General features: G+C 38.9%; 1 protein-coding gene across 2 annotated transcripts in view; it reads left to right on the top strand.

The window, feature by feature from the left end:
• adck1 (aarF domain containing kinase 1) overlaps positions 1-24368 on the top strand; it is a 98401-nt gene that overhangs the window by 31940 nt on the left and 42093 nt on the right. For both annotated transcript variants that reach the window (XM_086160541.1, XM_086160542.1), the window contains exon 4: positions 8220-8423. In XM_086160541.1, coding sequence (XP_086016667.1) covers positions 8220-8423 — 204 coding nt within the window. The remainder of the gene's footprint in view (positions 1-8219; positions 8424-24368) is intronic.

The raw sequence follows: 24368 nt of genomic DNA on the forward strand, positions 1-24368 counted from the left end.
GAGCTAGGCGCCAAATAAACCTCAAGCGTAGAAGGATATGGCCCAAAAAACAGACAGCAAACTGCATAAAAAAAAAATCACAAAAACCTGACTAATGTCTTCTGCACTGAACAATTGAATATCAAATGTTGATACCTTGTGGAGCTGGAGGGGCTGTCTTTGACATGGTTATAACATAGGAATGAAAACAATTAAACGTGTGAAGCAATGCCCTTTAATATTAAGCGTTAAGCCTTGATAATGAGTTTCAGGATTGCTTGCTGACTTTGATATCAGACCCCAACTATAATTTCTATTATAACAAACTTGTCGCGATGGTTCACTCATCTACCCTGTAATTACGATAATCTTGCAGGACGTTATTGTGGTGTGTGCGGTATCTTCATGTGGTTAGGTTAAAGATGTTGTAGTTTCTGTTGTACAAGGAAAGAAAGGAACGCAAATGGAGTGAAATACAGAGAAAGAACAGCAAAGTGCGAAACAAACAAATCGTGAAACAAAAATTTGAATCGTTGGAAGTTGTTAATAATCTCTGCGTGTTTATATTTCATGAAAGTTCCACTCTTTCACACAATATGCAGATTTGTCAGCAGACATTTTGATTAATGTTTAAAAGAAAACAGTCAAGCTTATTGTCCCATAGAAAGAACATATTGTTTGAACAGACTGAACTCACTCAACCTGTTTGTGTGCCGCTGCGGTGAGTATTCATGTCGTGTTTAATATAAACATAATGACTAGTCTTTTGGGTTTATAATCTTAACATTTCCTGCCACACTTGCAAGTCATCAGTAGGTGCAAAGGCTTAGGAGTGGTGATTACTTTTATACAGGTCGCCATCTGTGTATAATCACAATGGAAGTCAGTCTATTGACCAGCACCAGGTGAAAAAAAACAGACTTTGGTCTTTAACAGAAGACAAAAAACCAAAAAAAAACAGCAACTTGTATTACAGTCTTCAACTGTGACACCATAATGATCAGTATGCCATTAAAGAAAAAAAAATGATGTTAAAATATGCATGCGTGGATTTAAGTATTTTACATACATTTTTTTTCTTAAAAAAAACAAAAAGATTTTTTTTTCTTTTTTCTTTACTTTTATTTGTTAATGGCATACTGATTACAGTGTACAGTGGAAGGGTATCTATCTATCTATCTATCTATCTATCTATCTATCTATCTATATATATATATATATTGATAGATAGAAAGATGTTTTTGCTAAACATTTAATAGTAGGTTTTTAAATTCTCTGTTTCTTCTTCACAAAAGATGAAGGACAAACAGGCAAAACTACTACATATATATATATATATATATATATATATATATATATATTATTCATTTTTATTTTTTTCATAAATGCAATAGCTTGATCAGTGATGTTACAATTTAAAACTTCTTTTCTAATGTAAAGAAATGTGGAAAAAAATGCAGAAGGAAATGATGTCATGGTTTTTCAATTTTTTCACGCAGAAATATATGCATCTATAAAAACAAGTTTAACAACATAACCTTATGTAACATAGCACAACTTTTCACTCCTCTATTGTCACCTGCTTCACCGTTCCTGCATGAATCCCTCCCGCCTCCGCACACACATCTATACCTCTTAAATCCCATTTTTATTTCACCTCCCTTCTGCTTTATCCATCCTTTTTTCTGCGGTCTTACCCTCTTACGCTTTCCAACTCACCTTTTTATACATTACACAGCGTGCTCCTACACACTAACACACACACACACACACATACACACACACCCCTCCAGCTTTTTATTTAATGTCCTTTCCCACTGTGTGTAGAGAACGAGTGCAGATATACCCCAAAGGCGTTCTGCGTCAGGCTCCAGTGTCCCTGGTGTTGTACCAGAAATTAACACGTGTCTAATTCACTAACGTGCCGGTCCATTGGACGGCACATGTGCAGAGTTGGTGGGCGGCGGCCAGCCCCAGCCAATCGCTGGGCAGCATTTTTCTTAGGCTGTCAGTATGCAACATTGCCATGGCAATGTCATTCTCAAGCTGCGAGCCTGCCTCCGTAGGACAAAGCATACTGATTACCGGTAGAGAGCGATGATAATGGATCTGAGTCTTCGTTGACAAGGCGGTGGCAGATCTTTATAGTGACCAACACAGCCAATGGCTTTTAGATTGCAAACAGAAATTATGCTGAAATAAGAATTTCAATTCTTGATATATGAATCAAATTGCAATTAATAGGAATCACGAAGAACGCTTTTAATACTAGTATGTGCTAGCTGCATTTTGAATTAAAACCTATTAAAACCTGTGCCTCAACCCATCTTAAATCTTTTTTTTGAAATATAGTACTTCTTATAGAAAAGGTGAAAACTTCAGTTTGTTATCAGAGATAATACACGGTCCACCTTTTAGACAATCCAGTGACAGATTCTTTGTGTATTTTTGTTATTATGATTTTTAATTTTTTTACAGTTAATTTATTTTTTTTATTAATTTTTATTTATTTTTTATTTTTTTTGGCTGATACTCAGTCTGCTGGTATAGCTAAATGTTTTGTCATCTCTCTCACCTATTTTGGCTGGATCCTGGTGGTCTTTAGACAGCTGCGTAAAGAGGGCTGTGTACAGTGGGTAAAGCCAAAGCTGAACACATTCAGCACCCAAATGCAGAAGTGACGAGCAATGCCACGTTAAAAAAAAATTGGACTGGAGAATATAACAGTCAGTACTGTGTAAATATTTTTTCAAAGTTATTCATTTTAAAGTTTTTAGTTTTTGAATGGTAGCTCATTGTGTCCACTCACAATTTTGTTCAATTTGTGCAAAAATGTGATATTCTTTTACCTCAGCGTTTCTGCATGCGTCATCCGTGCCATCAGCTATGCTTTGGGCAAGTGGACTAATAATAGTCAGAGACATCAGATGCATGTGACTGAGTGTGATGTATTTTTTTTTTTTTTTTTTTTCATTTTTGGAGGGCTGTTGATGATCACATTCATTAACTGAGTTAATCAAGTATTAACTGAGTCAAGTGACATGAGCAACATTAGGAAAGTCTGACTTATTTTGGTTTCCCTTTTTTTTACAATTTTGGTAATTAGAAATGCACTGTGTTGAAACACAGGGCCCGACACCATGCATTTTGGCCGGGGGAAAGAGAAAGTACCTTGATAGGAAATCTTAGGTGTGAGGTAAAGGGAGGAGATTAAGCCCAGACACCGGTGAGCACAGAAAAGGACACATAGTAGAGAAGGAGCATGAAGGAGAAGGGAAAGGCAAATGAGTGGTTAAATGAGGACGTTTTCAAAAGACTTAATCCAGTTTCTGGATGCCTGCCCTCAGAAAGAAGACATACAACAACATAAATCAAAACGGTGTCTTTAGGAATCGTCTCTAAACGGAATCCAGTTTGTTTATAGTGTACCCTGCTTCGTACGCCCAGGGTTGAATTCAACTATGTGCATAACAGTGTAATAATTCTATAATAAGGGTAGTGATAATTCATTTCACTAAACTATGCAAAGTGGCATAGTGCCACTTGCCATGTTAAGTACAGTCATCACTTTACTGACATTTCTAAAAATAGACCATTATTGCAATTATATGCCTGTAATACAATCAAAGATAAAACAGCGTGCATGTGTTTTACCTGACATTACAAGGGTGTTGAGAAAGCGTATTTATTGTAATGATTGTACATATATATCATTACTAATTTCACAACCAGAAAAAATATATTAATAAATGGGGAGTAGATAATTATTCAGCAAGCAATCAGCAATCAAAAGTAAATCTTTTCATGAGTTTTGTGTGTAATGCAAGTATGAAATCCAATATATAAAAATTGTGAAAAATATTTATGTGGTGTGCTGTAAGTTTTTTTTTCCCTCCAATAACAACCACCATGTGGAGTTTTCTTCAGGTGGGATGGGCTCCGGAAAAATATCCGAAAAATAATCGCAATAACAATAATAATAATAAACACTATATAACAATGAAACACACACAATAAGATGCATCAATCTAGGGTTTCTAAAAAAAAAAATGAGGAGAGCGAGGACATCCCCCATCCCTTGGAATTTGCATGAATGGAATAACTGACTCAGACAGAGCAGAATAATCCTAATCCAATAAGTGTGTGAGGGAGGGACGCTGTCTCTCCATTTAAGCAGCATAGCATCTCGTGCAAATAAAAGCAGTATGAGAGTCGCCTGCCCCCCAAACTTATTATTTTGCCAATTTTATGATTGATAGATCCAGTCATATTGTCGCATAAGCAACCTATTCATCCTGTCAGACTGCTTTAAGTGTCTTCCCCTTTGCAATATTTCACTTGTAAGAGATAATTTAATTCAGATGATTATATAAAAGTTGCAGAGATGAAGATGTTGAGGTTCTCTTTGGGAGTGACCAGGATGGATAGGATCAGGAATGAGTCTATCAGAGGGACGGCACATGTTCGATGTTTTGGAGAGAAGGTCAGAGAAGCCAGACTGAGATGGTTCGGTCATGTACAGAGAAGAGATAGTGAATATATTGGTAGACGGATGCTGGAATTGGAGCTGCCAGGCAGGAGGTCTCGAGGAAGACCAAAGAGAAGATTTATGGACGTCGTGAGAGAGGATATGAAGGTAGCTGGTGTGAGAGAGGAAGATACAGAGAATAGGGTTAGATGGAGAAAGTTGACTCGCTGTGGCGACCCCTGACGGGAAAAGCCGAAAGAAGAAGAAGAAGAAGAAGAAGATATAAAAGTTGGGAAAATTTTTGACAATGATGCTTTTACTGATGGTAGAAGTATATAAAATGAAGAAAATGTATTTTTTTAATTCCCCTGACACAATTTTAGCATCAACCCCAAAAACATTTGCAAAAATTGCACATTTTGTAGATGGACGTCAAATAACAATTTAACTTTTGCAAGAGCTTTAATTCATAGAGCATATATAAAGGCACATGTTGAGGAAAGACAATATTAATGATCACACGCAATACAGTGATTACTAGTTAAAATAATGGATATAAGAGGGTGGGAAAAAAGAACAAAAACAAAAAAAATTGAGGATTCAGTTAAAATCACCCATCCACGTTTTCAAACCTGTATTTCTTTTAAAATAAAAAGAAACATAAAAAACAATTTTAATCTGTGCCTCATGTAATAGACATGTATAGTGATCAGTTTTTAGAATCGAAAGTTTTTAATCGTAAATATGTGCAGTCATGTTTACTACGTGAGCCTAAAGGATCATCTGGGAATCTTAGGCAACTTGTTCCTGTCATCTCTTTGTCATCATTGCCCAGACGATACTCATGTCAAATTGCCCGTGGGAGTACTCCCCCGTGTCTGTGTGTGTGTGTGTGTTTGGGGATGGGGGGTGGGGGGTGCGTTCCTGTTGTGTGCAGTGCCGGGTTACAAAGGTTAAGAGGAGCTAATTTCATGGCTTTTTATTTGCACTGGTCTCAGGAGAGGAGCACTCCATAAGTATTATCACTTCCAGCTGGTTCAAAAGGGACAGACGGGGCAGGGACATTGACTGTGAATGAACACACACACACACACACACGCACGCACGCAATGTTGATGGGGTATGTGTTTGGTTTAGCATTAGCAAGAATAAAATACAGAGCTTTTTATTTGATTTCCTTATTTTGTATATGTACATTGAACTTGTGCTTAGTTAAACAACAGTGTCTTTGTCATCTTATTTGAAATAAAAAATAGCTACTTTTTTGTGATTAAGAACATGAATGTATAGCATTAAAACATGAATAAATTAATTATGTAATAATAATAATAATACCATACTAATAATAATGCATTTTATTTGAAGTCACCTTTCTTGACACTCAAGGACACTGTACAGATAAATATAAAATGCATTTGAGGTGTGACATTCTGTGAAAACATAAATCAAATTTAAGAAGTAAAAGACTACTACTGTCCATAATAATGCCAATAATAACAATCATACAAATAACAATAATAATTGCAACAATAAATGAAGACTAACTTATAATCTATTCAAATTAGTATTTTCTAGCTTGTTATCTCTCCAAAAAATACCTACTAATTTTTAGCGACTTCAATGGCTTTGTCTAAAATCCATACAAAGTTGAACTATTAAGTAGGTCGAATGGCTGTTATTTGTTTTTTTTGAAATGAACCTACATAATTCAAGGTCTGATTGAGTTTATTATCAATAAAATCGCTGAACCAGTAGCCCTTTGCCTCGTTGCTGAGAGAGGAAACCATTTGCATATTGTCTATAAGGTGCAGGGACTGTTTTCATTGTATATACATGCAAGATGAAGTGAGACAAATGTCACCACCTCTGCCTGGCCCTGCAGGCGCCCTCATACATGTTGACGTTCGGTGCGGCTGACTTGCTCACCGCTACTCTCTGCTCCCGTGATCCTGAACATCCATGTATACTGACGTGAGATGCCATTGCAGTTGTAGGGCTGGAAAATAAGTGTGTCCAGCATTGACCATAACCTCTATTCTCCCTCCATAGACATTCGTAATTCTGCACTCATTTTGATGTCTTCCTGGCCAACTAGTAGATGTTCTGAACTGGACGCAGCTCTTCCGGATGGGTTTCAGGGTTCTGCAGTCATCTCTGCATCCTATTTCTACAAATTAGAGAAGAAGCTGAACTTTTTTCTAAGGGATGAGGTTGTCTTCCACTTAAGGTCTTAAGGTCCTACTCTGTTTAATTGAATCGATAGCTCAGTTATTCAAACACCTTGACTTCATTCCGAGTCACTCTTGTTGTCCTCTGAGGTGATTTGTCCTGAAGAGTGTCGTGGGTGATAAGATAACGTAATCTTTTATTTTTATTTTTAGTCTCATGATGGGGAAATTGACAAGTTTTCCTGGCATTCAGTTCAGGACAATTCTTGGCACGCTAAACCATGATCAAATGGCCATTATCTTGCTGTGCTGCGTCAGATAGCGGCGATACAGTTTGGGTGTGTGTATAAAGCATTTGTGGCTGTCTAAATGAATAGATGGCTCTGTTAATAATATACAGTGTGTGTGTGTGTGTGTGTGTATATATATATATATATATATATATATATATATATATATATATATATATGTATATATGTGTGTAGTCTCAAAATAATTCATACTGAAATAATGATATATATATATAGGTCTTATATATTGCAGTTACATATTAGCATATTAGATAACTAGCTAACTAGATAGCTATCTGTTACACCAAAAGTTTAACAAAAATTGCATATTTTGTGAATGGACCTCAAATTTAAATTTTGCAACAGCTTTTAATTTACAGTGCATACATAAAGGAAAGATAACACTAATGTTCATTTACAATAACAAAACATATACAATAAAAAAAAAGCATATAAGGGGATAGAAAAAAAGAACAAAAAAAATATAATAAATAAAATGAGGATTCAGGTAAAAATTAGCATATTCTGGTCAGAGCAAGTTGACAGTGACTTTGTCCTGGGGAAGTTTGCTTCAGAGCCTCAGGGGCTGCTGATCGAAAAAAGCTTTGTCGTCATTTCTCTGTTCTCCCGGTTGGACTCTGGATCAAACAGAAGACATCTGCTTTGGGAATCATTAGAGATTCGTGAAAAAAAAAAAAGGTTTAGAGTGCTCACTGGAGCTAGTCCTGGAAGGCTAAAAACAGGGCTAAGCATGCTGTTTAACACAGGGAGTGAGTAAAGTCAGGAAAAATATCACTCACGACTTAAAATAAACTGTGCTAAGTGCTCTGGTAACACTCGTACCCATTTTCATGCCTGTATTTCTTTTAAAATAAAAAGAAACATAAGCCACAATTCTAACCTGTGCTTCATGTAATATATATGTATAATGATCGGTTTTTAGAAGCTAGGGTTTAGAAGCGCAGTCATGTTTACTATGTGAGCCTAAAGGATCATCTTGGAATCTTTGGCTAAAAAAAAACATATATTCTTCAAATAGCCATCTATTCATATTGATAGACACAAACTCTTTGTACACACATCCAAACTGTGTTGTCGCTGCCTTACGCAGATATGTATAAATGACAGAAGGCAGTTATATCTGTCAAAAAAGAAGGAATAACTTGATGACTTAGCTCATGAATTGCAGTGGGAGTAAAGCTATATAGATATAAAATTTCGTAAGCTAATAAGCAACGTTTTTTTTTTTTTTTTTTTTATGCGTCCATTTGATGAAGTTTTTCACCGCATTTTTTCATTTATGTCTACTTATAGGTGCATCGGCGTTCAGCAGAGCGCCTTCGAGACTTGTGCTGTGCCAATCGGGGTACCTTCATCAAGGTAGGACAGCACTTGGGTGCTTTGGACTACCTCCTCCCGGAGGAGTACACGTCTACGCTGAAGGTGCTCCACAGCCGAGCTCCTCAGAGCAGCATGGAGGAGATCAGGCAGGTCATCAGGGAGGACCTCGGCAAGGAGGTAAGATCACTTTTGTATGGTTATCAGATAAGTTTGGCTGTAAATTAAATTAATTTGCTTGATGGTTCCTTTTCGTGTATGGGTGAAGTATTTGTGAGGCATGACTTCAACCCGAGTCAGACTGAGCACAAGGTTAGGTATTACAAAAATTGCAAAAAGTCACCATATGCAGAAGTTAATAACAGGAAATAAGTGATTTTGCCCCGAAAGCCTCATTTGTATACCAACAGGATAAGGTTTATTGGTTCGATTAATGACCATCACAATTTTCAAGTTTCCTGTGACTCATTGCAGAAGTATCAAGTGTTTGTTGAAAAAGTAGTCCTCAGTATTTTGCAAATGCAGGCTATGGCTGTGGCATTTTCAAAACCTTTAAAATTTTACATAAACAAATATGAGTCACTTTCCCTTGCATTACAAAGTGAACTGTGTTTCTTTATTGATACCTCCTCAAGCTGTCATTGAAAAAAAAGCTTTGCTAATTCTTCAAAACTATCAGTCTGAGAACAGGGGAGACTCTTCAAGAAATTGCTTCGCTCAATGAAATCGTTTCACAAATGAAGAAAATAATTGCGACTTCATTTAGGTATGCACTTGCATGCACTCCTATAACGCCCGCCTCCCGCCACCGACTTCAAGGCCAAAGTCAGCCCAGTGATGTCCACGGATGCTTTTACAGCGCCGGCAGAAACTGTGTGAAATGTGATCTCTTTTGCTCGGCAAACTACTGCCTCAAAGCAACCAACTGATCTTCAGTCTGTAGCATCGCAGTTAATGGAGGAGTCAATGAACCTAATGTTAGCAGCATATAGCATGGCTGTATTGTGCTGCACTCCTACACACCATTTCAATGCTTGGGAGTCATAGGTGTTCTTTCAGCCGCGAGGGCACAGAGCACTTCCTCTATTATGGGCTGCTTCACTAACCGTAGGTCATTTTTTCATTTTTTTTTTAACAACAATTGTCTTTATCTGCACATGACATTAGAGACATCAATGCATTTTCATTGTAGAAAATACATAAGATGGTAAACAGTGCTATGAATGCTTTAAACAAGTACATCTTCATTACCATTACCATTACGTTGCAATGCAATAACACACTTTGTGTGTACCGATCAGTCGGCTCTAGGAGTTCTGAAATTACAGTTAAGGCCATCAGATCCATGATCACCTATTGCTGATGTCTGTGGAAAACCTTTTACGCAAACACTTGTAGTTAACAGTTTAAGATCTCCTGGAAAAATCCTACAGCCTAAGGATGTCAGTTTTTGTAGAGCGTAAACCAATAGAAGGAAAAAAGAAAATAGAAAAAGGCAATGTAGATGAATAAATAAATGAACTGAAGTTAAATAATAATAATTAAAAAAAGAAAGAATGAAAAAATAACATATTGTGACTTGCCTATTTTATTTCTGTTCATCAGACCTGCATATGATTGCTTTTACACATCAATAAAACAGTTGAATAAAATGCTAAAATTGGTGGCCAGTTATGTTTTGGTGGCTGTTAATATGCCCAAGTGTCCCATTCATTTAAAGGGATTGTGTAGGACACTCCACGCTTGATGTTAAGTGTTATTTGGAAGACAGATGATTGTGAGTAAAACCAGGAAAAGCTGCTTTGAGGCCTGCAAAAACATATATGAACATTGCGTTTTATATATTGTGATTAGCTGTCATGTTAGGGGGCACATTAAAGATGCAGGCACTCACCGCTAACTCATGCATTGCTAATACCAACTATATGCTCTAATGCCACGTCTACAGCTGCATTTCCAAGCGCCGTATCCTCGCTTTGATTGTTTAATTTGCAGTCTGGTTCGTGGCAGCATTTAACTTTACTGTGTGAGTAACTTGCTGAAGGTAACAGCATGTGCCTCTACATGTGCAATTTGTTTGAAGCAGGAAAGGTCACATAAAGCAGAAGTGGATATGTCAGACAGCGCATGCTCATTTCATTTGATAAGCAAGCCGTACTCCTAATACAGCTGTTAATGGTGCTGTTTGAGTTGCAGGTTGCTCTCAGACGAGTTGTTATGACAGCCTTTCAGAGCCAGCTGGAGACAAGGCAATTGTTCTGTTATTCTGAGATGCAGTACATCGGTCTACTCCCCCTATTACACACTCCCCTGTGTTTTGTGTGTCTCTTCATTTAAGCATCAGTGTGTATTAACCATTCTAAGCTTTGCCACGATTTCAGGGAGCAGTTTAAAAGCACAAACCGTAGAATATAGAGAGAAGAGGGAGGTGTTTATGAACTGTGCCTGGTCACTGTGTTCCAACGCAAAAGGTTAGGAGTGAGAGAAATTATTGTATATAAAAAGGCAAGAGATAGTTTGTCAAACAAAGAAAAAATATTTTTGTTAATCTTATTCATTGCTAATCAAATTAGCTAGACTGGCTTCCTACATGGAAATCTGGTTGCCCAGTCACTATGCCTTGAGCGATATAAAAAGGACAAAAAAAATAACTACCTCATAGTCATATGATATCGATCACCTTTTATTCGTCTTTTTTTTGCCAAAGTAGCAGAATAAATAATGTCAATCCCCTTGCGTTGAATTACCCACACTAGGCTGTTTGAACATTTGAACAGTCCACTCCTCAGAGTAGCTCTGCGGATTTTATTTTTTCAATTATTTTCGTTTATTATTTGTATACGCTTGCTCAGATGCAAAAATCAGTCCCTTTATCAGGTCAAATCAGAAGTTCTCATGATACAATATGCACAACAGTGGCATTTTTCTTTAAAGTTTTCAAGCCAAATTATCAATCTGGAGAAGGTGGTATGATTATTATTAGTAGTAGTAGTAGTGGTTATTTGTGAAAATTCTCAGTCATCTAGGTCATTGTGAGTTTTTGTTGAAATCTTCTTGTTGTGGCAACTGGACTTGAATTTCTTTTTTTTTGAAAGTGAAGAAATTCAAGTCTAGTTGCCACAACAAGAAGATTTTGACAAGAATACTGTTATTAATATCATGTATCATGCCTGTTCTGCACACTGGATTCGAAATATAGGTATTTAATGTAAGGAAAGGGGTTAATCTGGGCCAGCTGTCTATCAATAACTGGGTCAGGTGTGAAGACATAAACCTTTATGCATGCCAGCAGACAATCTACAGTCTTCAGTTAAGCCCGCTGCGTGATGTTGAGCTTCACATGACCTTGGATTATCATTAATCAAAATAGTTACAAAGTATGAAATGATTAAAGTTCTTTTTGTGGAAAAACTAAAAAGATTTGATTTGGTAATGTCATTTTTCCATTGTTTCTGTATTAAATGGACCATAGGTATATTCAGTTACAAGCATAGAGTCATATAGCTGATTCAATCACTAGTCAACTTGTTTAAAAGGACAGGCTACTACTGAAAAGTTCTGTGAATCACTTTCAAAACTTTATGGCCAATCGTTTTAGAGTTTGCACTCATGCTGGTTGTTTTTTTCTCTAATGCTTTGGGAAAAGTAATCTACCAACCAGATATCTGGTTCTTAAGTTTTGTATCAGTCTGCCAACCGGTATTAAGACATACCGCTCCCACATATCAGCTCTATTTATCAGTCGCTAATTTATTGGGAACTTAGCACACAAATCCATCCCTTGGAACAAGTGGAATGTATTTAGTAAATCAACAAATGCATAAATGACTCTTTTCACAGATTTTAAATATCTCAGAGTGATTTTTACCTCTTTTTTTTTTCTCAAAGATTTGAATTCAGTTTGATTTCTTCCGGTATCCGTGCGAGAAGTCATTATCCCTGAAAAGACGGTAATAAAATGGCTGTCTACAAAAAGGGCAGCAGAGTGAATCAGCCCTCCTCCCTTGTGGAGTGTCGGCAGAAGAAGTGACACTGATGAGCAGAGCCAGGCAGCTCTGGAGTCACAGGAGCCGCTTTGGCATCATTTCCCTTTCACTGCGCACATGCTTGTATACACATGTCTGTTAGATATTCTCCTATATGAGTAATGAGTTGCTGAATGCTGTTTCCATAACCTGCGGTGCCATATATATTTCCACTATGACTTGATTTGGACAGGCTTGCCTTATGGCTGTCATTTCCCCTCGGCAGTCAAACTGCTGAAAGGCCAGCTTGTGCAATATGTCATATTTACAGGATTTGTTTCCAGGTCGGATATTGTCGGTCTAAAGGCATGGCAAAAATGCACATCGGCGTATCGTAGGTGCTCACACTCTTTTTTCAGCCAACTGCAAATCTAGGAACTGTCAATGGTCTTTCATGACTAAACTAAAGATTATCCACCGGAAAAGAAACAGGACCATGCTCCTGGATATTTTGGGCGGAATAGTACTATAATTCGATTTTCATATTGACATTTTTTTTCAACCTTCCTTAATGTGCATCTAATTGCATACATTAACCTCCTTTCCAAGGAGTATTTATTTGCCACCTGTGCCACATCCACGAGTTAAGTGGCAATAATGCCAGCCCTCAGGATGATCAGTCACACTGCAAGCACCGGGGGGCTTCTGACAACCTTTTCTTTTTCGGTTCAACTCAAAATCTGTCCTTAAAAATAACCATCCAATGTTTGTGCGACTAGTCCCTTCATCAATGTGGCCAATGATACACCGGTGGGCACATGTATTGCTAGAGAATGTGCTCATCTGACTTCAAAACTACCATGAATTATATTAATAATGTGAAGTAGTGCCTTATTGTTATAGTTAGTCCACTGTAAAGACGCATGGGTGCATGTGGCCACAGGTTAAGGCCACAAACATCAATGATCACATCAAGATCAATTATCCCTCGATACCTCCTAAAAGCTCATTTCAGGAACAGACATTACATCCCAGCGGTATAGCTGCGCGCCCGTAGTCATAAGACAAAACTAATGCCCATGAAGGAACACTTTGCAATTGGACTGAACTTCATTGTTCTCTCCAGTTCAAATTTCATTCTAAGAACTACCCTCTTACGGGGGAACCTTTTAGTTTTGCAATTGGAGAGGAAGTAAGGGGCAACGGTATGGACTGCTCTGATGTGTACCGTAAGTGTCACACACAAAAGCAAAACTCTCTGAAGTAAGGCAAGGCTATACAGACAAAGTGGAGAGTGAGGCTACCACAGCATTCATGTTCTGCAAGGCTGGACCAATAACCATGGACTACTGGTTCCACTATGAGTCCTGGAAACTCCTCCTTGGTTTAGCAGACCAGAAGACCTTGGACCTCTTCTTTGGTCGATTTGCTGCTTCTGTCCATATTGTCGTGAGCAAGAAAACAGCTGAACAGTGACCACAGTCATTTTTTTTTAATTGTGCCCCATAGTCTGCAGGAAGCGTCTGGTAATGGGAATGGCTTTTGAGCTCCACCAAGCGCCTAAGTTTCATAAGTTCCTATGGAACTGTAAAAACGCCCTGCCTCAGAGTAGGAACTAAACTGGGTCTAGGAACTGAGTCCCATGGTCAGCTTTGTTTCTAAAAAGGTTCTACAAACTGACCAAAAAGTTTCTACATTGTGAAAGAAAGATTATAACTCTATTACAGCATACTTATTGAGGTTGGAGCTGCCAGGCCAGAGGCCTAAAGGATGACCCAAGAAAAGATCTATAGATGTATACAGAGGATACAGAGAATTGGGTTAGATAGATTGGGTTAGGTTGATTCGCTGAGGCAACCCTTGAAGGAAAACAAAAAGACTACAGCATGCTTATTGTACCTTTACAACCATAATCCCTTCATGAAGATAGTCGCAGATCATTTGAGTCTTGAGATCATCGACTTGTATCTGTTTCCGAGCTCCCCGCACTATGATTTCTAATTTCTATCCCTCTGCTCTATGATGATGTATGTGACTTCATCCAGCTGGGGTCGTGGCCAGCCGCCAGCGACCAAAATGGCCACCTTGCCATGCTTACACAGACACCATTGAGTTGCCATCCAACTGTGACGCCTCAGGGGCCATTTTATTTGTGCCATAACTCATTTCAGGGAGCGTATGTCAGTGCAGCTCTACCCTCTGGGAGCAGAGCCCACGCGCTCACATTACCATGTTTATTAACAGCTGAGATTAGCATAGGCAGTGACTGGGTGGCAGGGAGTGTTTGAACCGTAGATTGTGGGGTAGCAACGGGGCACACAAGTGGAACGGCGACAACTAGAACAACTGACAGCCACCATTTAGTTATCTGCATACGTTCACATAGTTCTTAAGTGTGAGTCTTTTTAAAGAAATAGATAAATAAATAAAAACTTTTCACATAACACACGCGCCCACACACGTGGCAATTGGTGAGAGTTGAACTTCAACTCTTTAACTTTATCTCTCTTTTTAAAGCATCATCAAAACAATGAAAACAATGACACTATCAGCAAAAGGAAGGATTATTGTAGGTGCTTTGGCTATTTATTTTGATTTTACATCTTGCCGAAATAATTCCATTAGGAATAACAAATTACATTTTTCTCGACATTTTTATAGAGCATTTAACTGTTAACAAGAGGAGCATTGTGCATCTTTTTATACTGTCAAAGACAAACTCTAACCTGTGTTTCAAAGTGGAAAATGTTACATTAATAACCATTTCGAAAGTTGTCATTAAGTGAAATGTGCTATCTGTCTGTCTATCGATCTATCAAGGTGTCTCAATTGAAAAATAGAGAAATACATATATATGTATATGTATTTTTTATTTTGTTTGTGTATATATATATATATATATATCTTATATAATTTGTTTGACCAAGAGTTTATGCTATCAAAACTTTTTTTTTTTTTTATAATTGAAATATCAGTCAGGCATACGTTTTCCATTCCTTGTATGTATTGCAGTATCACAGTGGATTATTTGTAGCTTTTGTATATATAACGTACACAATAAATAACATAAAAATGTCGATGTACTTGTGTCCACACCTTAGATCCCGATTGACGGACATAATCCTCGTGGGTTCAGACGTTGTCACTTAATTTTTGCATATTTGGTGGATGAATAACTTGGTTCAAACACAGGATACCGGGCTGTAGTACCAATTTTTCATCCCCTGGCATCTTCTGCCAGGACCATGTAGAGCAGTTTGAGACAGCTGATGTAGAGCCTCCACCTACCTGATGGGCCAGCATGTTTAAATCCCCCCCTCCGCCCCCCAACAGCATCCCCCTCCACACACACACACCTCTCCAATGTGAATTATGAAGGTGGGTTTGATGATCTTTCTCCCAGCCAAAACACACAGACCAAGTCGAAAACAATATGATATGTCTGCCATAGTGTTTTATCATCTTAGACGTGGTCGGATACCGCATTAGAAGAACACTCTGCTCCGGAAATAATTGGAATTGGAAAGAGAGGAGATACCAGTGTAGGATGCAGTCCTCGCATGAGAACCCCTCTTCAGGGGCAAAATAAGCCAATCGTTGCAAGAAAGTAGCTTTGTCAAGATGAAGGTTTAATTTAGTTTGACCTGGGGTTGTAACAGTTCCTAACTGGATCATGAAATAGCCGTGCGAAGCGATAAAAATAGTAAGAACTTCCCTGATTTGGACCTTTGCAAAAAAAAAAAAAAAAAAGTCATAAACTCATAAACCATTATGTAACACATTATAAAAACATAATAACAATTCAAGTTATTTTATCCTCCCTCCTTAAGTAATAAACAAAATATGTGATGCTGTTTTCTATTTTGATGGAAAATGGATGTTCTAATACATCTTTATTGACTTTGTACCAATGAATCTAGATTCAACTTGAGTTCTTATATATATATATGTTGGTTTGTAAAAATGTATTACATATTACTTTCTGCTACCTTTAAAGTTGATGAGAAAGAACATTTTTCAGATGAATTGTTCTGTTAAGCATCTTTTTTTATCCTTAAATAAATTATTATATCATAAATAAATAATGCATATATTACTCAAACATTTTTTTTACCCATGAAAACACTCTGCTTAAATTTTGTAAATGAACAATGACTTTATAAATCGGAGTAAATGTTTTCCAAATTAATTATATAAATTAATAATTGTATTTCAAAGACCAAGCTATTGAATATTTTGAAGAAGGAAAAACAGGGGGAAACATATACATATGCAGTTATAGTAGTTATAAATATGACTGCAGTTTTTCTCCATAAGTATAAACAGTTCAAGGCACCTTAATAGCTTTGTAAAAGGAGAACCTTTTACTGCTGTAGTCACCATATAATGCATGTGGAGAACTAACCCAGAAATAAACATGCTCTTAAATCAGATGCATCTTTTTCTAGAACAAGAAATATATTTTATTTTACATTTAAGCACCCTTATTCCCCCCAAGATGAGAGCTTTTTCCACAATCCCCAATCACTGGTTTTTCTCAGATTGATGGTCAGTTTATATGTTTAGGGCCAGTATAAAGTATCATAAAATGGAAGTCCTTGAATTTTTCTGTCGTGAAGTCTGGGGATAAAAATGCAGAACTGAAAACAAACATTAGATATCTGCTTTATATAAAAAACACTCGTGCTTCAGGAATCCTGTTGAGATATTTCCTCAGCAGAAACATTCATTTTATCTGGAATGCACAGGGTCTCAGGACTGCAGCTGCTTGAGTGTAACTATTAATGAAACCCAAGTAGGATTCATATTATTAACTTCAATTTGTATGTATTTATTTATTTCTTTTAAATAAAAAAAGTTTCTTCTTTGTCTTCCTTCTTTGGCTATATGCAATAGCTTACCATGCAGAGACAGCTGTGCAGCAGTTTTTATCACCGTCATTTCTGGACCATAAGCTGCTACCTTTTTCACCTGCTTTGAACACGATGGCTTAAACAATGACGTGGCTAATTTATGGATTTATTTGGCTAATTCGAAGACATTGTGTCTGCCTGTTTGTCATTTGTCACATCCTTATGTACGCAATCTGGGGAACAGCCTCAAACTGTGAACTGCCTTGAATGAGTTAAGAAATTTTAATTTCCGGTTGTCCATTCAGGTCAAAATCTAGCATCCGCACAACGCAAATTCATATTTCCTTCCCCACGATCTTGCAAATCAGGTCAAGACAGTGTTCCTTTTAGGATAAAGACACGGGAGTGACTCTACATCCATCCAACTTTACATTCCATCTGGTCCAAACACCTGCATGGACTCAAAAAATGAGCCGATTGGGTCAATGTGACCTTACAAGCAAATGCTTGGTCATAAATCACAGGTTTATGTAGCAGCGATATGTAATTGTTTAAAAAATTGAAAAGATTAAATCCATGTGCTCAAGGTTGACTCTGTTTTGACATTTTAATGTTCTTGAAGTCCTTTTCCCTGAACACTACATGTGGGGGGACACAGCATTGAGGCAGTGATCAAGTGAAAAGGTTTGTATCCAGCCTCAGGGAGCTGGCGAGCCTCTAAAGCACACAATGAGACTGTTCTAATGAACTCCAGTCCCTTGGGAGTCCTCTTTAACCCTAAAACCCACACAATAATTAGTGTGTGTATGTCCTGTGGGTGGGTTGAGCACATCAACAGCCAGCAGTGGATAAGCATATTTACTGTAGCTGCATCAAACCAAGCCTTTATTCAACATATAATTAATAGGCCTCTTACTGTATAGTCAGCTGTTATTAAAGAGGCGCTTTATCTACTCCAGCGTGGTTCTTCTACACAAACATTCCCATGGCTTTTGTTCTGCTCATCTGGAAAGTCAATTAACTCATAGTTCCATATTCTGCTAAGGAAAATTATGCTTACAGCACACGAGGATCTTGTCAGACCCCCCCTCCGTAATTATTTCCGTCCTCCTGAATGAAGTACATCAGCTGATCTGATAGCAATGGTAGCAGATATCAGAGTTGGGGGGGGTTGGATTTTAATGCAAGCTGGTTGTCTTCCTTCTGAGGAATACTCCGGACCCCAGTTCTGGTAGACTGGTGTGATTTAGACTTATGCCTTTTTTCGTTGCAACATGATATCAATCACATCGGTATCTTTGCGTGATGCCATGTGATGCACAATATTGATAGAAATGTGAAGTCAGTTTACTCTGTTGTTGTGAAAACATGCAAAGAAGACTTTAAAAGGGATCCCGTTACCTAGATGATGTTGTCCTATTTGACCAAATTTTGTACCGGCTACATGAAAATGAGAATAAACTCACTCAACATATCTTAGTTTGTATAAAATTGTAAAAAAAAAAACCTTTTCACTCGCAAGCAGCTATTGTTGTTTATATTGCAATGCTGCCTGAGTCGTGACATGACAAGGTCGGTCTGGGCTCAGCCCCATTCATTTTAGCATACGGTGCAAAAACATGTCATTTGTGCAGCCCTTCCCATTTGAACTCGAGAGAGATGTGAGTTGGGAGGATAGCGCTGAAGACAAAAGTCAAAATGAGCTTCAAAGTGAAGACAAACAAAGTTGCAAAGAGGCAAGAGTTGGCAAATGTCACTGATGTGCGTGTGGCAACTGCATTGCTATGCTAACAGAGAGAGAGAGCGTTTGTTGTGAGGGGTTCTACTTTCTGTCATTGGCTGTTCACTGTTGACTTATGGACTGCTGTGCTGACTGACTGGGTAACTTGTCATCAGCTTCCTCCGTAAACATGCCCAGTCTTTCACCATCAGATGCTACTTCTGCAGTAATGGGTTGTTGACGTCCCCGAGAAGAACATCGGGTTTCTCCTGCCTGCTGTGTTTCTTCTAGCTGGCTTCACTTGTTTCCCAAGGAACTTTTGCATGCTTGTGAAAGAAAACTGTAGGCATGGTGTTTGGCTTTAGTGTCTATTCAAAATTCACACCTGTGAGCTCTTTCAGCAGCTTAGCTCGGATAAATGCTTAGGAAGTTGTGTGCGTGAGCAAGCAATTTCCCACTTCTTTCTTCTCCCTCAGAAAGACTTTTTTAGACTTCAATGGGCATGTTGGTGCAGGCAATAGAGGGGTGAAGAAATGATGGTCAGATTTGGTATAAGGGTAGGAACGCAGAGGGACAGATGGTGGTAGATTTTGCAAAAAGGATGGAATTGGCTGCAGTTAACACTTTTTTCCAGCAAAGACAGGAATGTGGGGTATCTTATAAAAGTGGAGGTAGGAGCACGCAGGTAGACTACATCTTGTTTAGACAAGGTAACCTGTAAGAGATCAGTGACTTCAAAGTACCGCATTTTCTGCACCATAAGGCACACCGGATTATAAGGCGCGCCTTCTATGAATGGCTTATTTGAAAAAAAATGTCATATATAAGCCGCACTGCATTATAAGACGAATATAATAGAAGCTACAGTAGTGGCTAGGGTTGCGCTATGCATCCACTAAATGGAGCTGCGCTAAAGGGAATGTCAACAAAACAGTCAGATAAGTCAGTCAAACTTTATTAATAGAATACAAACCACATTCTGTCAACTCCGTTCACTCCCAAAACAAGTTAGTGCATTAGCAATACGGTACCGTATGAACCGGTCGCTCTTACCGGTATTTGCTCCGCCTTCGTTGAAAACAATGTATTTCCAACTCAATTTGTCACAGTTCAAAGCGTTTCATAAAACGAAAGCACCAAGAAGGACCGCCTCTAAATTCATTGATGTTCATGTCCCTCGCTAGCGCTGTTGCCTTCATTCGAATAGTGACTGTAGAGACACTTCCACTTGCTGCTTTCTGTTCAACAGCCTCCTGTTCAAGTTTTCCCTTTAACCCTCTCAGGCTCAAATTAAGTTGTAGTTGCAGGAAAAATCTGATATTTGGCTGTCGCAAATCTGCAACATCTGCCTGGAGAAGGTTAACTGTACCCATCTCGCTTCGTTTCCTCGGAAACTCTGTTTAGTCTTCTTTACTTGGTGCAGGTCATCTTGTTGCTTCCTCCACTTCCGTACCATTGATTGTTGAATGTTGAATTCTCTCGCTGCTGCTCTATTCCCTTGTTCTACTGCGTGACTGATTGCCTTGAGTTTAAACTCTGCATCGTGAGCGTGTTTCTTGAAAGGTGCCATTTTGGGGTCTTAATACACATGCAAGTGGTGTGGGAGTGGAATTCCCTTTTACCATTTTACCGCTGCTACTTCAGGGATGTGCACACGCACGCACACACAAATGGAAATGAAAATGCACGCTTCGCGCAGTCATATATCCCAGCGCGCACCGCGTGGTACTTCTTCTACAGGAGAGAAGGGAGTCGGCGGCTGCTACCCATAGTTGCGAGACCTCTTGCAGCTCAATGTTGATCCATATATAAGGCGCACCGCATTTAAGGCGCACTGTCGGTTTTTGAGAAGATTAAAGGGTTTAAGGTGCATCTTATTGTGCGGAAAATACAGTAGTTGTTGGTGAGAGCGTAGACAGAAAACAATGGAAAGGATGCACAACAGATCCAGGTGATTAAGGATAGAGAGGGGATTGTATTGACAGATGCTAGAAGAGTGATGTGAAGATGGAAAGAGTACTTTGAAGTGCTGATGAATGTGGAAAATGAAAGAAAGACAAGGGTAGAAGAGGTGACTATTGTAGACCACAAAGTAGCAGAGATTAGTAAAAGTGAAGTGAGGAAAGCATCGAGGAGGATGAAGAGTGGAAAGGCATTAGGTCCTGATGATATACTGTACCTGTGGAGGTATGGGAGTGTCTATGAGAGGCAGCAGTAGAGTTTCTGACTAGATTATTCAACAGGATCTTAGATGCCTGAAGAATGGAGACGAAGTGTGATGGTGCCCATTTTTAAGAATAAGGGAGATTTGCAGAATTGCGGTAATTATAGAGGGTGAAAGTTGATGCGCCATACAGTGAAGTTATGGGAAAGAGTAGTGGACACTAGACTGAGACCAGAAGTCAAAATTTGTGAACAGCAGTATGGCTACATGCCTAGAAACTACAGATACAGTATTTGCTTTGAGAATGCTAATAGAGAAGTGGTGAAGGCCAGAGAGAGCGGCATTGTGGAAATGAGGAAATCTGGAGTGGCAGAGAAGTATGTTAGACTGGTGCAGGACTTGTTTGCTAGCAGTGGATAGTGGTGCGGTGTGCTATAGGGATAATAGAGAAGTTCAAGGTGGAGGTGGGACTATATCAGGGATCAGCTCTGAGCCCCTTCTTGTTTGCAGTTTTGATGGGCAGGCTGACAGATGAGGTGAGACAGGAATCTCCATGGGCCATGATGTTTTCAGAGGACATTGTGATCTGAAGTGAGAGCTGAGAACAGGTTGAGGACAATCTAGAGAGGTGGAGGTATCCGCTGGAAAGGAGAGAAATGAATGAAGGAACCCAGGTGGAACGGTGAGGCTACAGGGAGTGGAGATCAAGAAGTTAGAAGATTTCAGGTAATTGGGGTCAACAGTCCAGAACAACGGAGAGTGTTGAAAAGAGGTGAAGAGATGGCTTCAAGCAGGTGGGGATGGGCGGAGAAAAGTGTCAGAGGTACTGCAGGAGGCAGAGCAAGAGGTCACAGAGATGAAGATGCTAAGGATCTCTTTGGGAGTGACCAGGATGGCCAGGATCAGGAATGAGTCTATCAGAGGAGCAGCACGTTAGATGTTTTGTACAGAAGGTCAGAGAAGCCAGGCTGAGATGGTACAGTCATGTACAGAGGAGGGATAGTGAATATATTGGTAGACGGATACTGGAATTGGAGCTACCAGGCAGGAGGTATTGAGGAAGACCAAAGAGAAGATTTATGGATGTAGTGTGAGGATGTGAAGGTAGTTGGTGTGAGAGAGGAGGATACAGAGAATAGGGTTAGATGGAGAAAGTTGATTCGCTGTGGCGACCCCTGAATGGAAAAGCCGAAAGGAGAAGAAGATTTTTCATGCTTTTTTTTTAACAGCACATTCTAGCGTGAGACAAACAGTAAATCATATTTATGAATATTCTCTCCAGGAGAATTGAGGTTTCCCAATATCTGTGGCAGACACTGGTCAGTCTGTTGGCACGCTGCAGTGTTTGATAGGCAGACAAACAACTGGCTGGTGCTAAAACCACAAGGTTAATGTAGTCAGACAAGTGAGGCAACAAAATGGAACCTTAAAATGAACTGAAAGGAAATTTAAGCAATTTATCCCTCTTATTTGAGGGCATAATTCCGCTTTATGCCCTTCATCTTTCAGGTAAAGCCTCCCAGCAAGTCCTGCATGATTCAGATCTGGGTTTATATGAGAGTCAGAGAAGATGGTGGCCAATATTAGCTGGTGCATGTCTATGAAAATAAAATGCAATCACTTGGCTCTCCTGTTAGAAACGATGTAACTGTTTTTGTCACAAATTTGTCTGGGTCGTGTTTGCTGTTTTTTTTTTTTTACACAGTTAACATTTGTCAAGTTATTTGTGTGAATAATAATGGACGCCTGCCCATGTTTTGAAGTCTTAGGGCTGGGAAAGTGAGGAGGGGGGTTTCGGATATAAATGGCTCATAAAATCACTTGAGCACAATGCAAGTCAGCTCACGTCAAAGTGACTGCATAGTTGCCCACCAACATACTGCTTATGTTAAAACTCCCACCAGGGACCTAAATGTGCACATGAAAGCAGCTAAGAACAGTCTCTTATTGCACATCCTCGTTTAAAGATAAGAATAACTATGCTTTCACATATGGAGGTGTGAAGATGTACCATTTTAAGAAGCAGTGTAACTATTACCAGATGTCAGGTTTTTAGTTTATAATGTGTCTTACTTCTATATTTTGATAATTGGGGTTATCCACATTTTTATGTGTTGCCGTTCAGCAGCAGAAGACAGTCAAACTTGCTGACACACACTAAATGACAACCTGCTCTCCAAATAGTTAGGAATTGTGTGTTTGGGCATATGTAAGATGGCACAAATAGAAAAAAGATAAACACAGGAAGGGGGCAGAGACACTTGACTCCATAGTGTTTTAAATTCTTATTCCCAATGAAATATTCGATAAGGAAGAACTCCCTCTGTGCACATCATATCTTTAGCACCAGCTCATTCATATTTACTATTCTTTTTCAATTAATCCGCATCCCTAAGTGAACATGAGACTTTAATTTCCATTTTTATTTATATTTTTTACGATTGGCTCTGGCCTTTTTTTGTTGGATATCAACTTTAGTGTAGGTTACTGCACTCTCTGCAGAGTGCACACACTCTGCACACTCTGTTTTAGGTGCACAAATCCAACAATTATTATGATTATAGTAATTGTAGTATTAGTATTTTGACGGTTGTAGAGTAATTGTTCTCTACCCGCCGTGTATTTAGTTTATTTGCATATTTAGCCCATGCAGTGCAAAATCAAAGTGACAGCGGGACACAGCGTGAATTCCTTATGTGCTGACCGCGCTGCTGTTGTACACCCTGGTCCTCGTAATTTGTCACCCGACTGCCGCATTGAAATGGACTGAACGACAAGCCAGCAACTGCAAAAAACGTCAAAGACAGTAGGAGTCAAGCATCCAAAGCTGCCCAGTTCATACCAGTTTAATGGATACAATAGTTTTGCAAACTATCATCAGTGGTACCATAGTTAATATAAATCTGTCATGGAAATTTTGGAGGCTTTTTTAAGAAAGTCTGTGAATGACACAAGTGGTCAAGATGGTCTCAGGGCATCTATTTTTAGGGCCCCATAAGGCACAAGTCTCACAGAGTACAGTGTGGTCTGCAGGAGAGTGCCAAGAACACACGGCAAGAATATGTTTTTATGCATAAAGAGGAGGCACCATCTTGAAAGTGACAGTCGGACGATGTTGGGTCACAATGGTCCCAGGAGAGGAGGCGTCATCTTGAAGGACACACTCCATCAGTCAGAAGATACTCCTGGTGCTGCAGTACGCACAGCACAGGAAGAATACTCCGTTTTTGGACTTGTTTATGAGGCAGACAGTTGATCAAGCAGTGGACACATAATATTGTTCAGATAATAAGCATAGTTCACACAGAAGCATCATTTCATAAAAAAATATTTTCCCCATTACATGGTGGTTTGAAGGTAAAACAGGGTATACATTGAGAATTTGCTACTATGTTGGCCGAAGGGCTGATATTGCTAAACTGA

This window comes from Fistularia commersonii, chromosome 15 (genome assembly GCF_037954325.1).
Source record: "Fistularia commersonii isolate RoL2024-O1a breed Wild chromosome 15, RoL_Fcom_v1.0, whole genome shotgun sequence".
NCBI classification, from domain to species: Eukaryota; Metazoa; Chordata; class Actinopteri; order Syngnathiformes; family Fistulariidae; genus Fistularia; species Fistularia commersonii.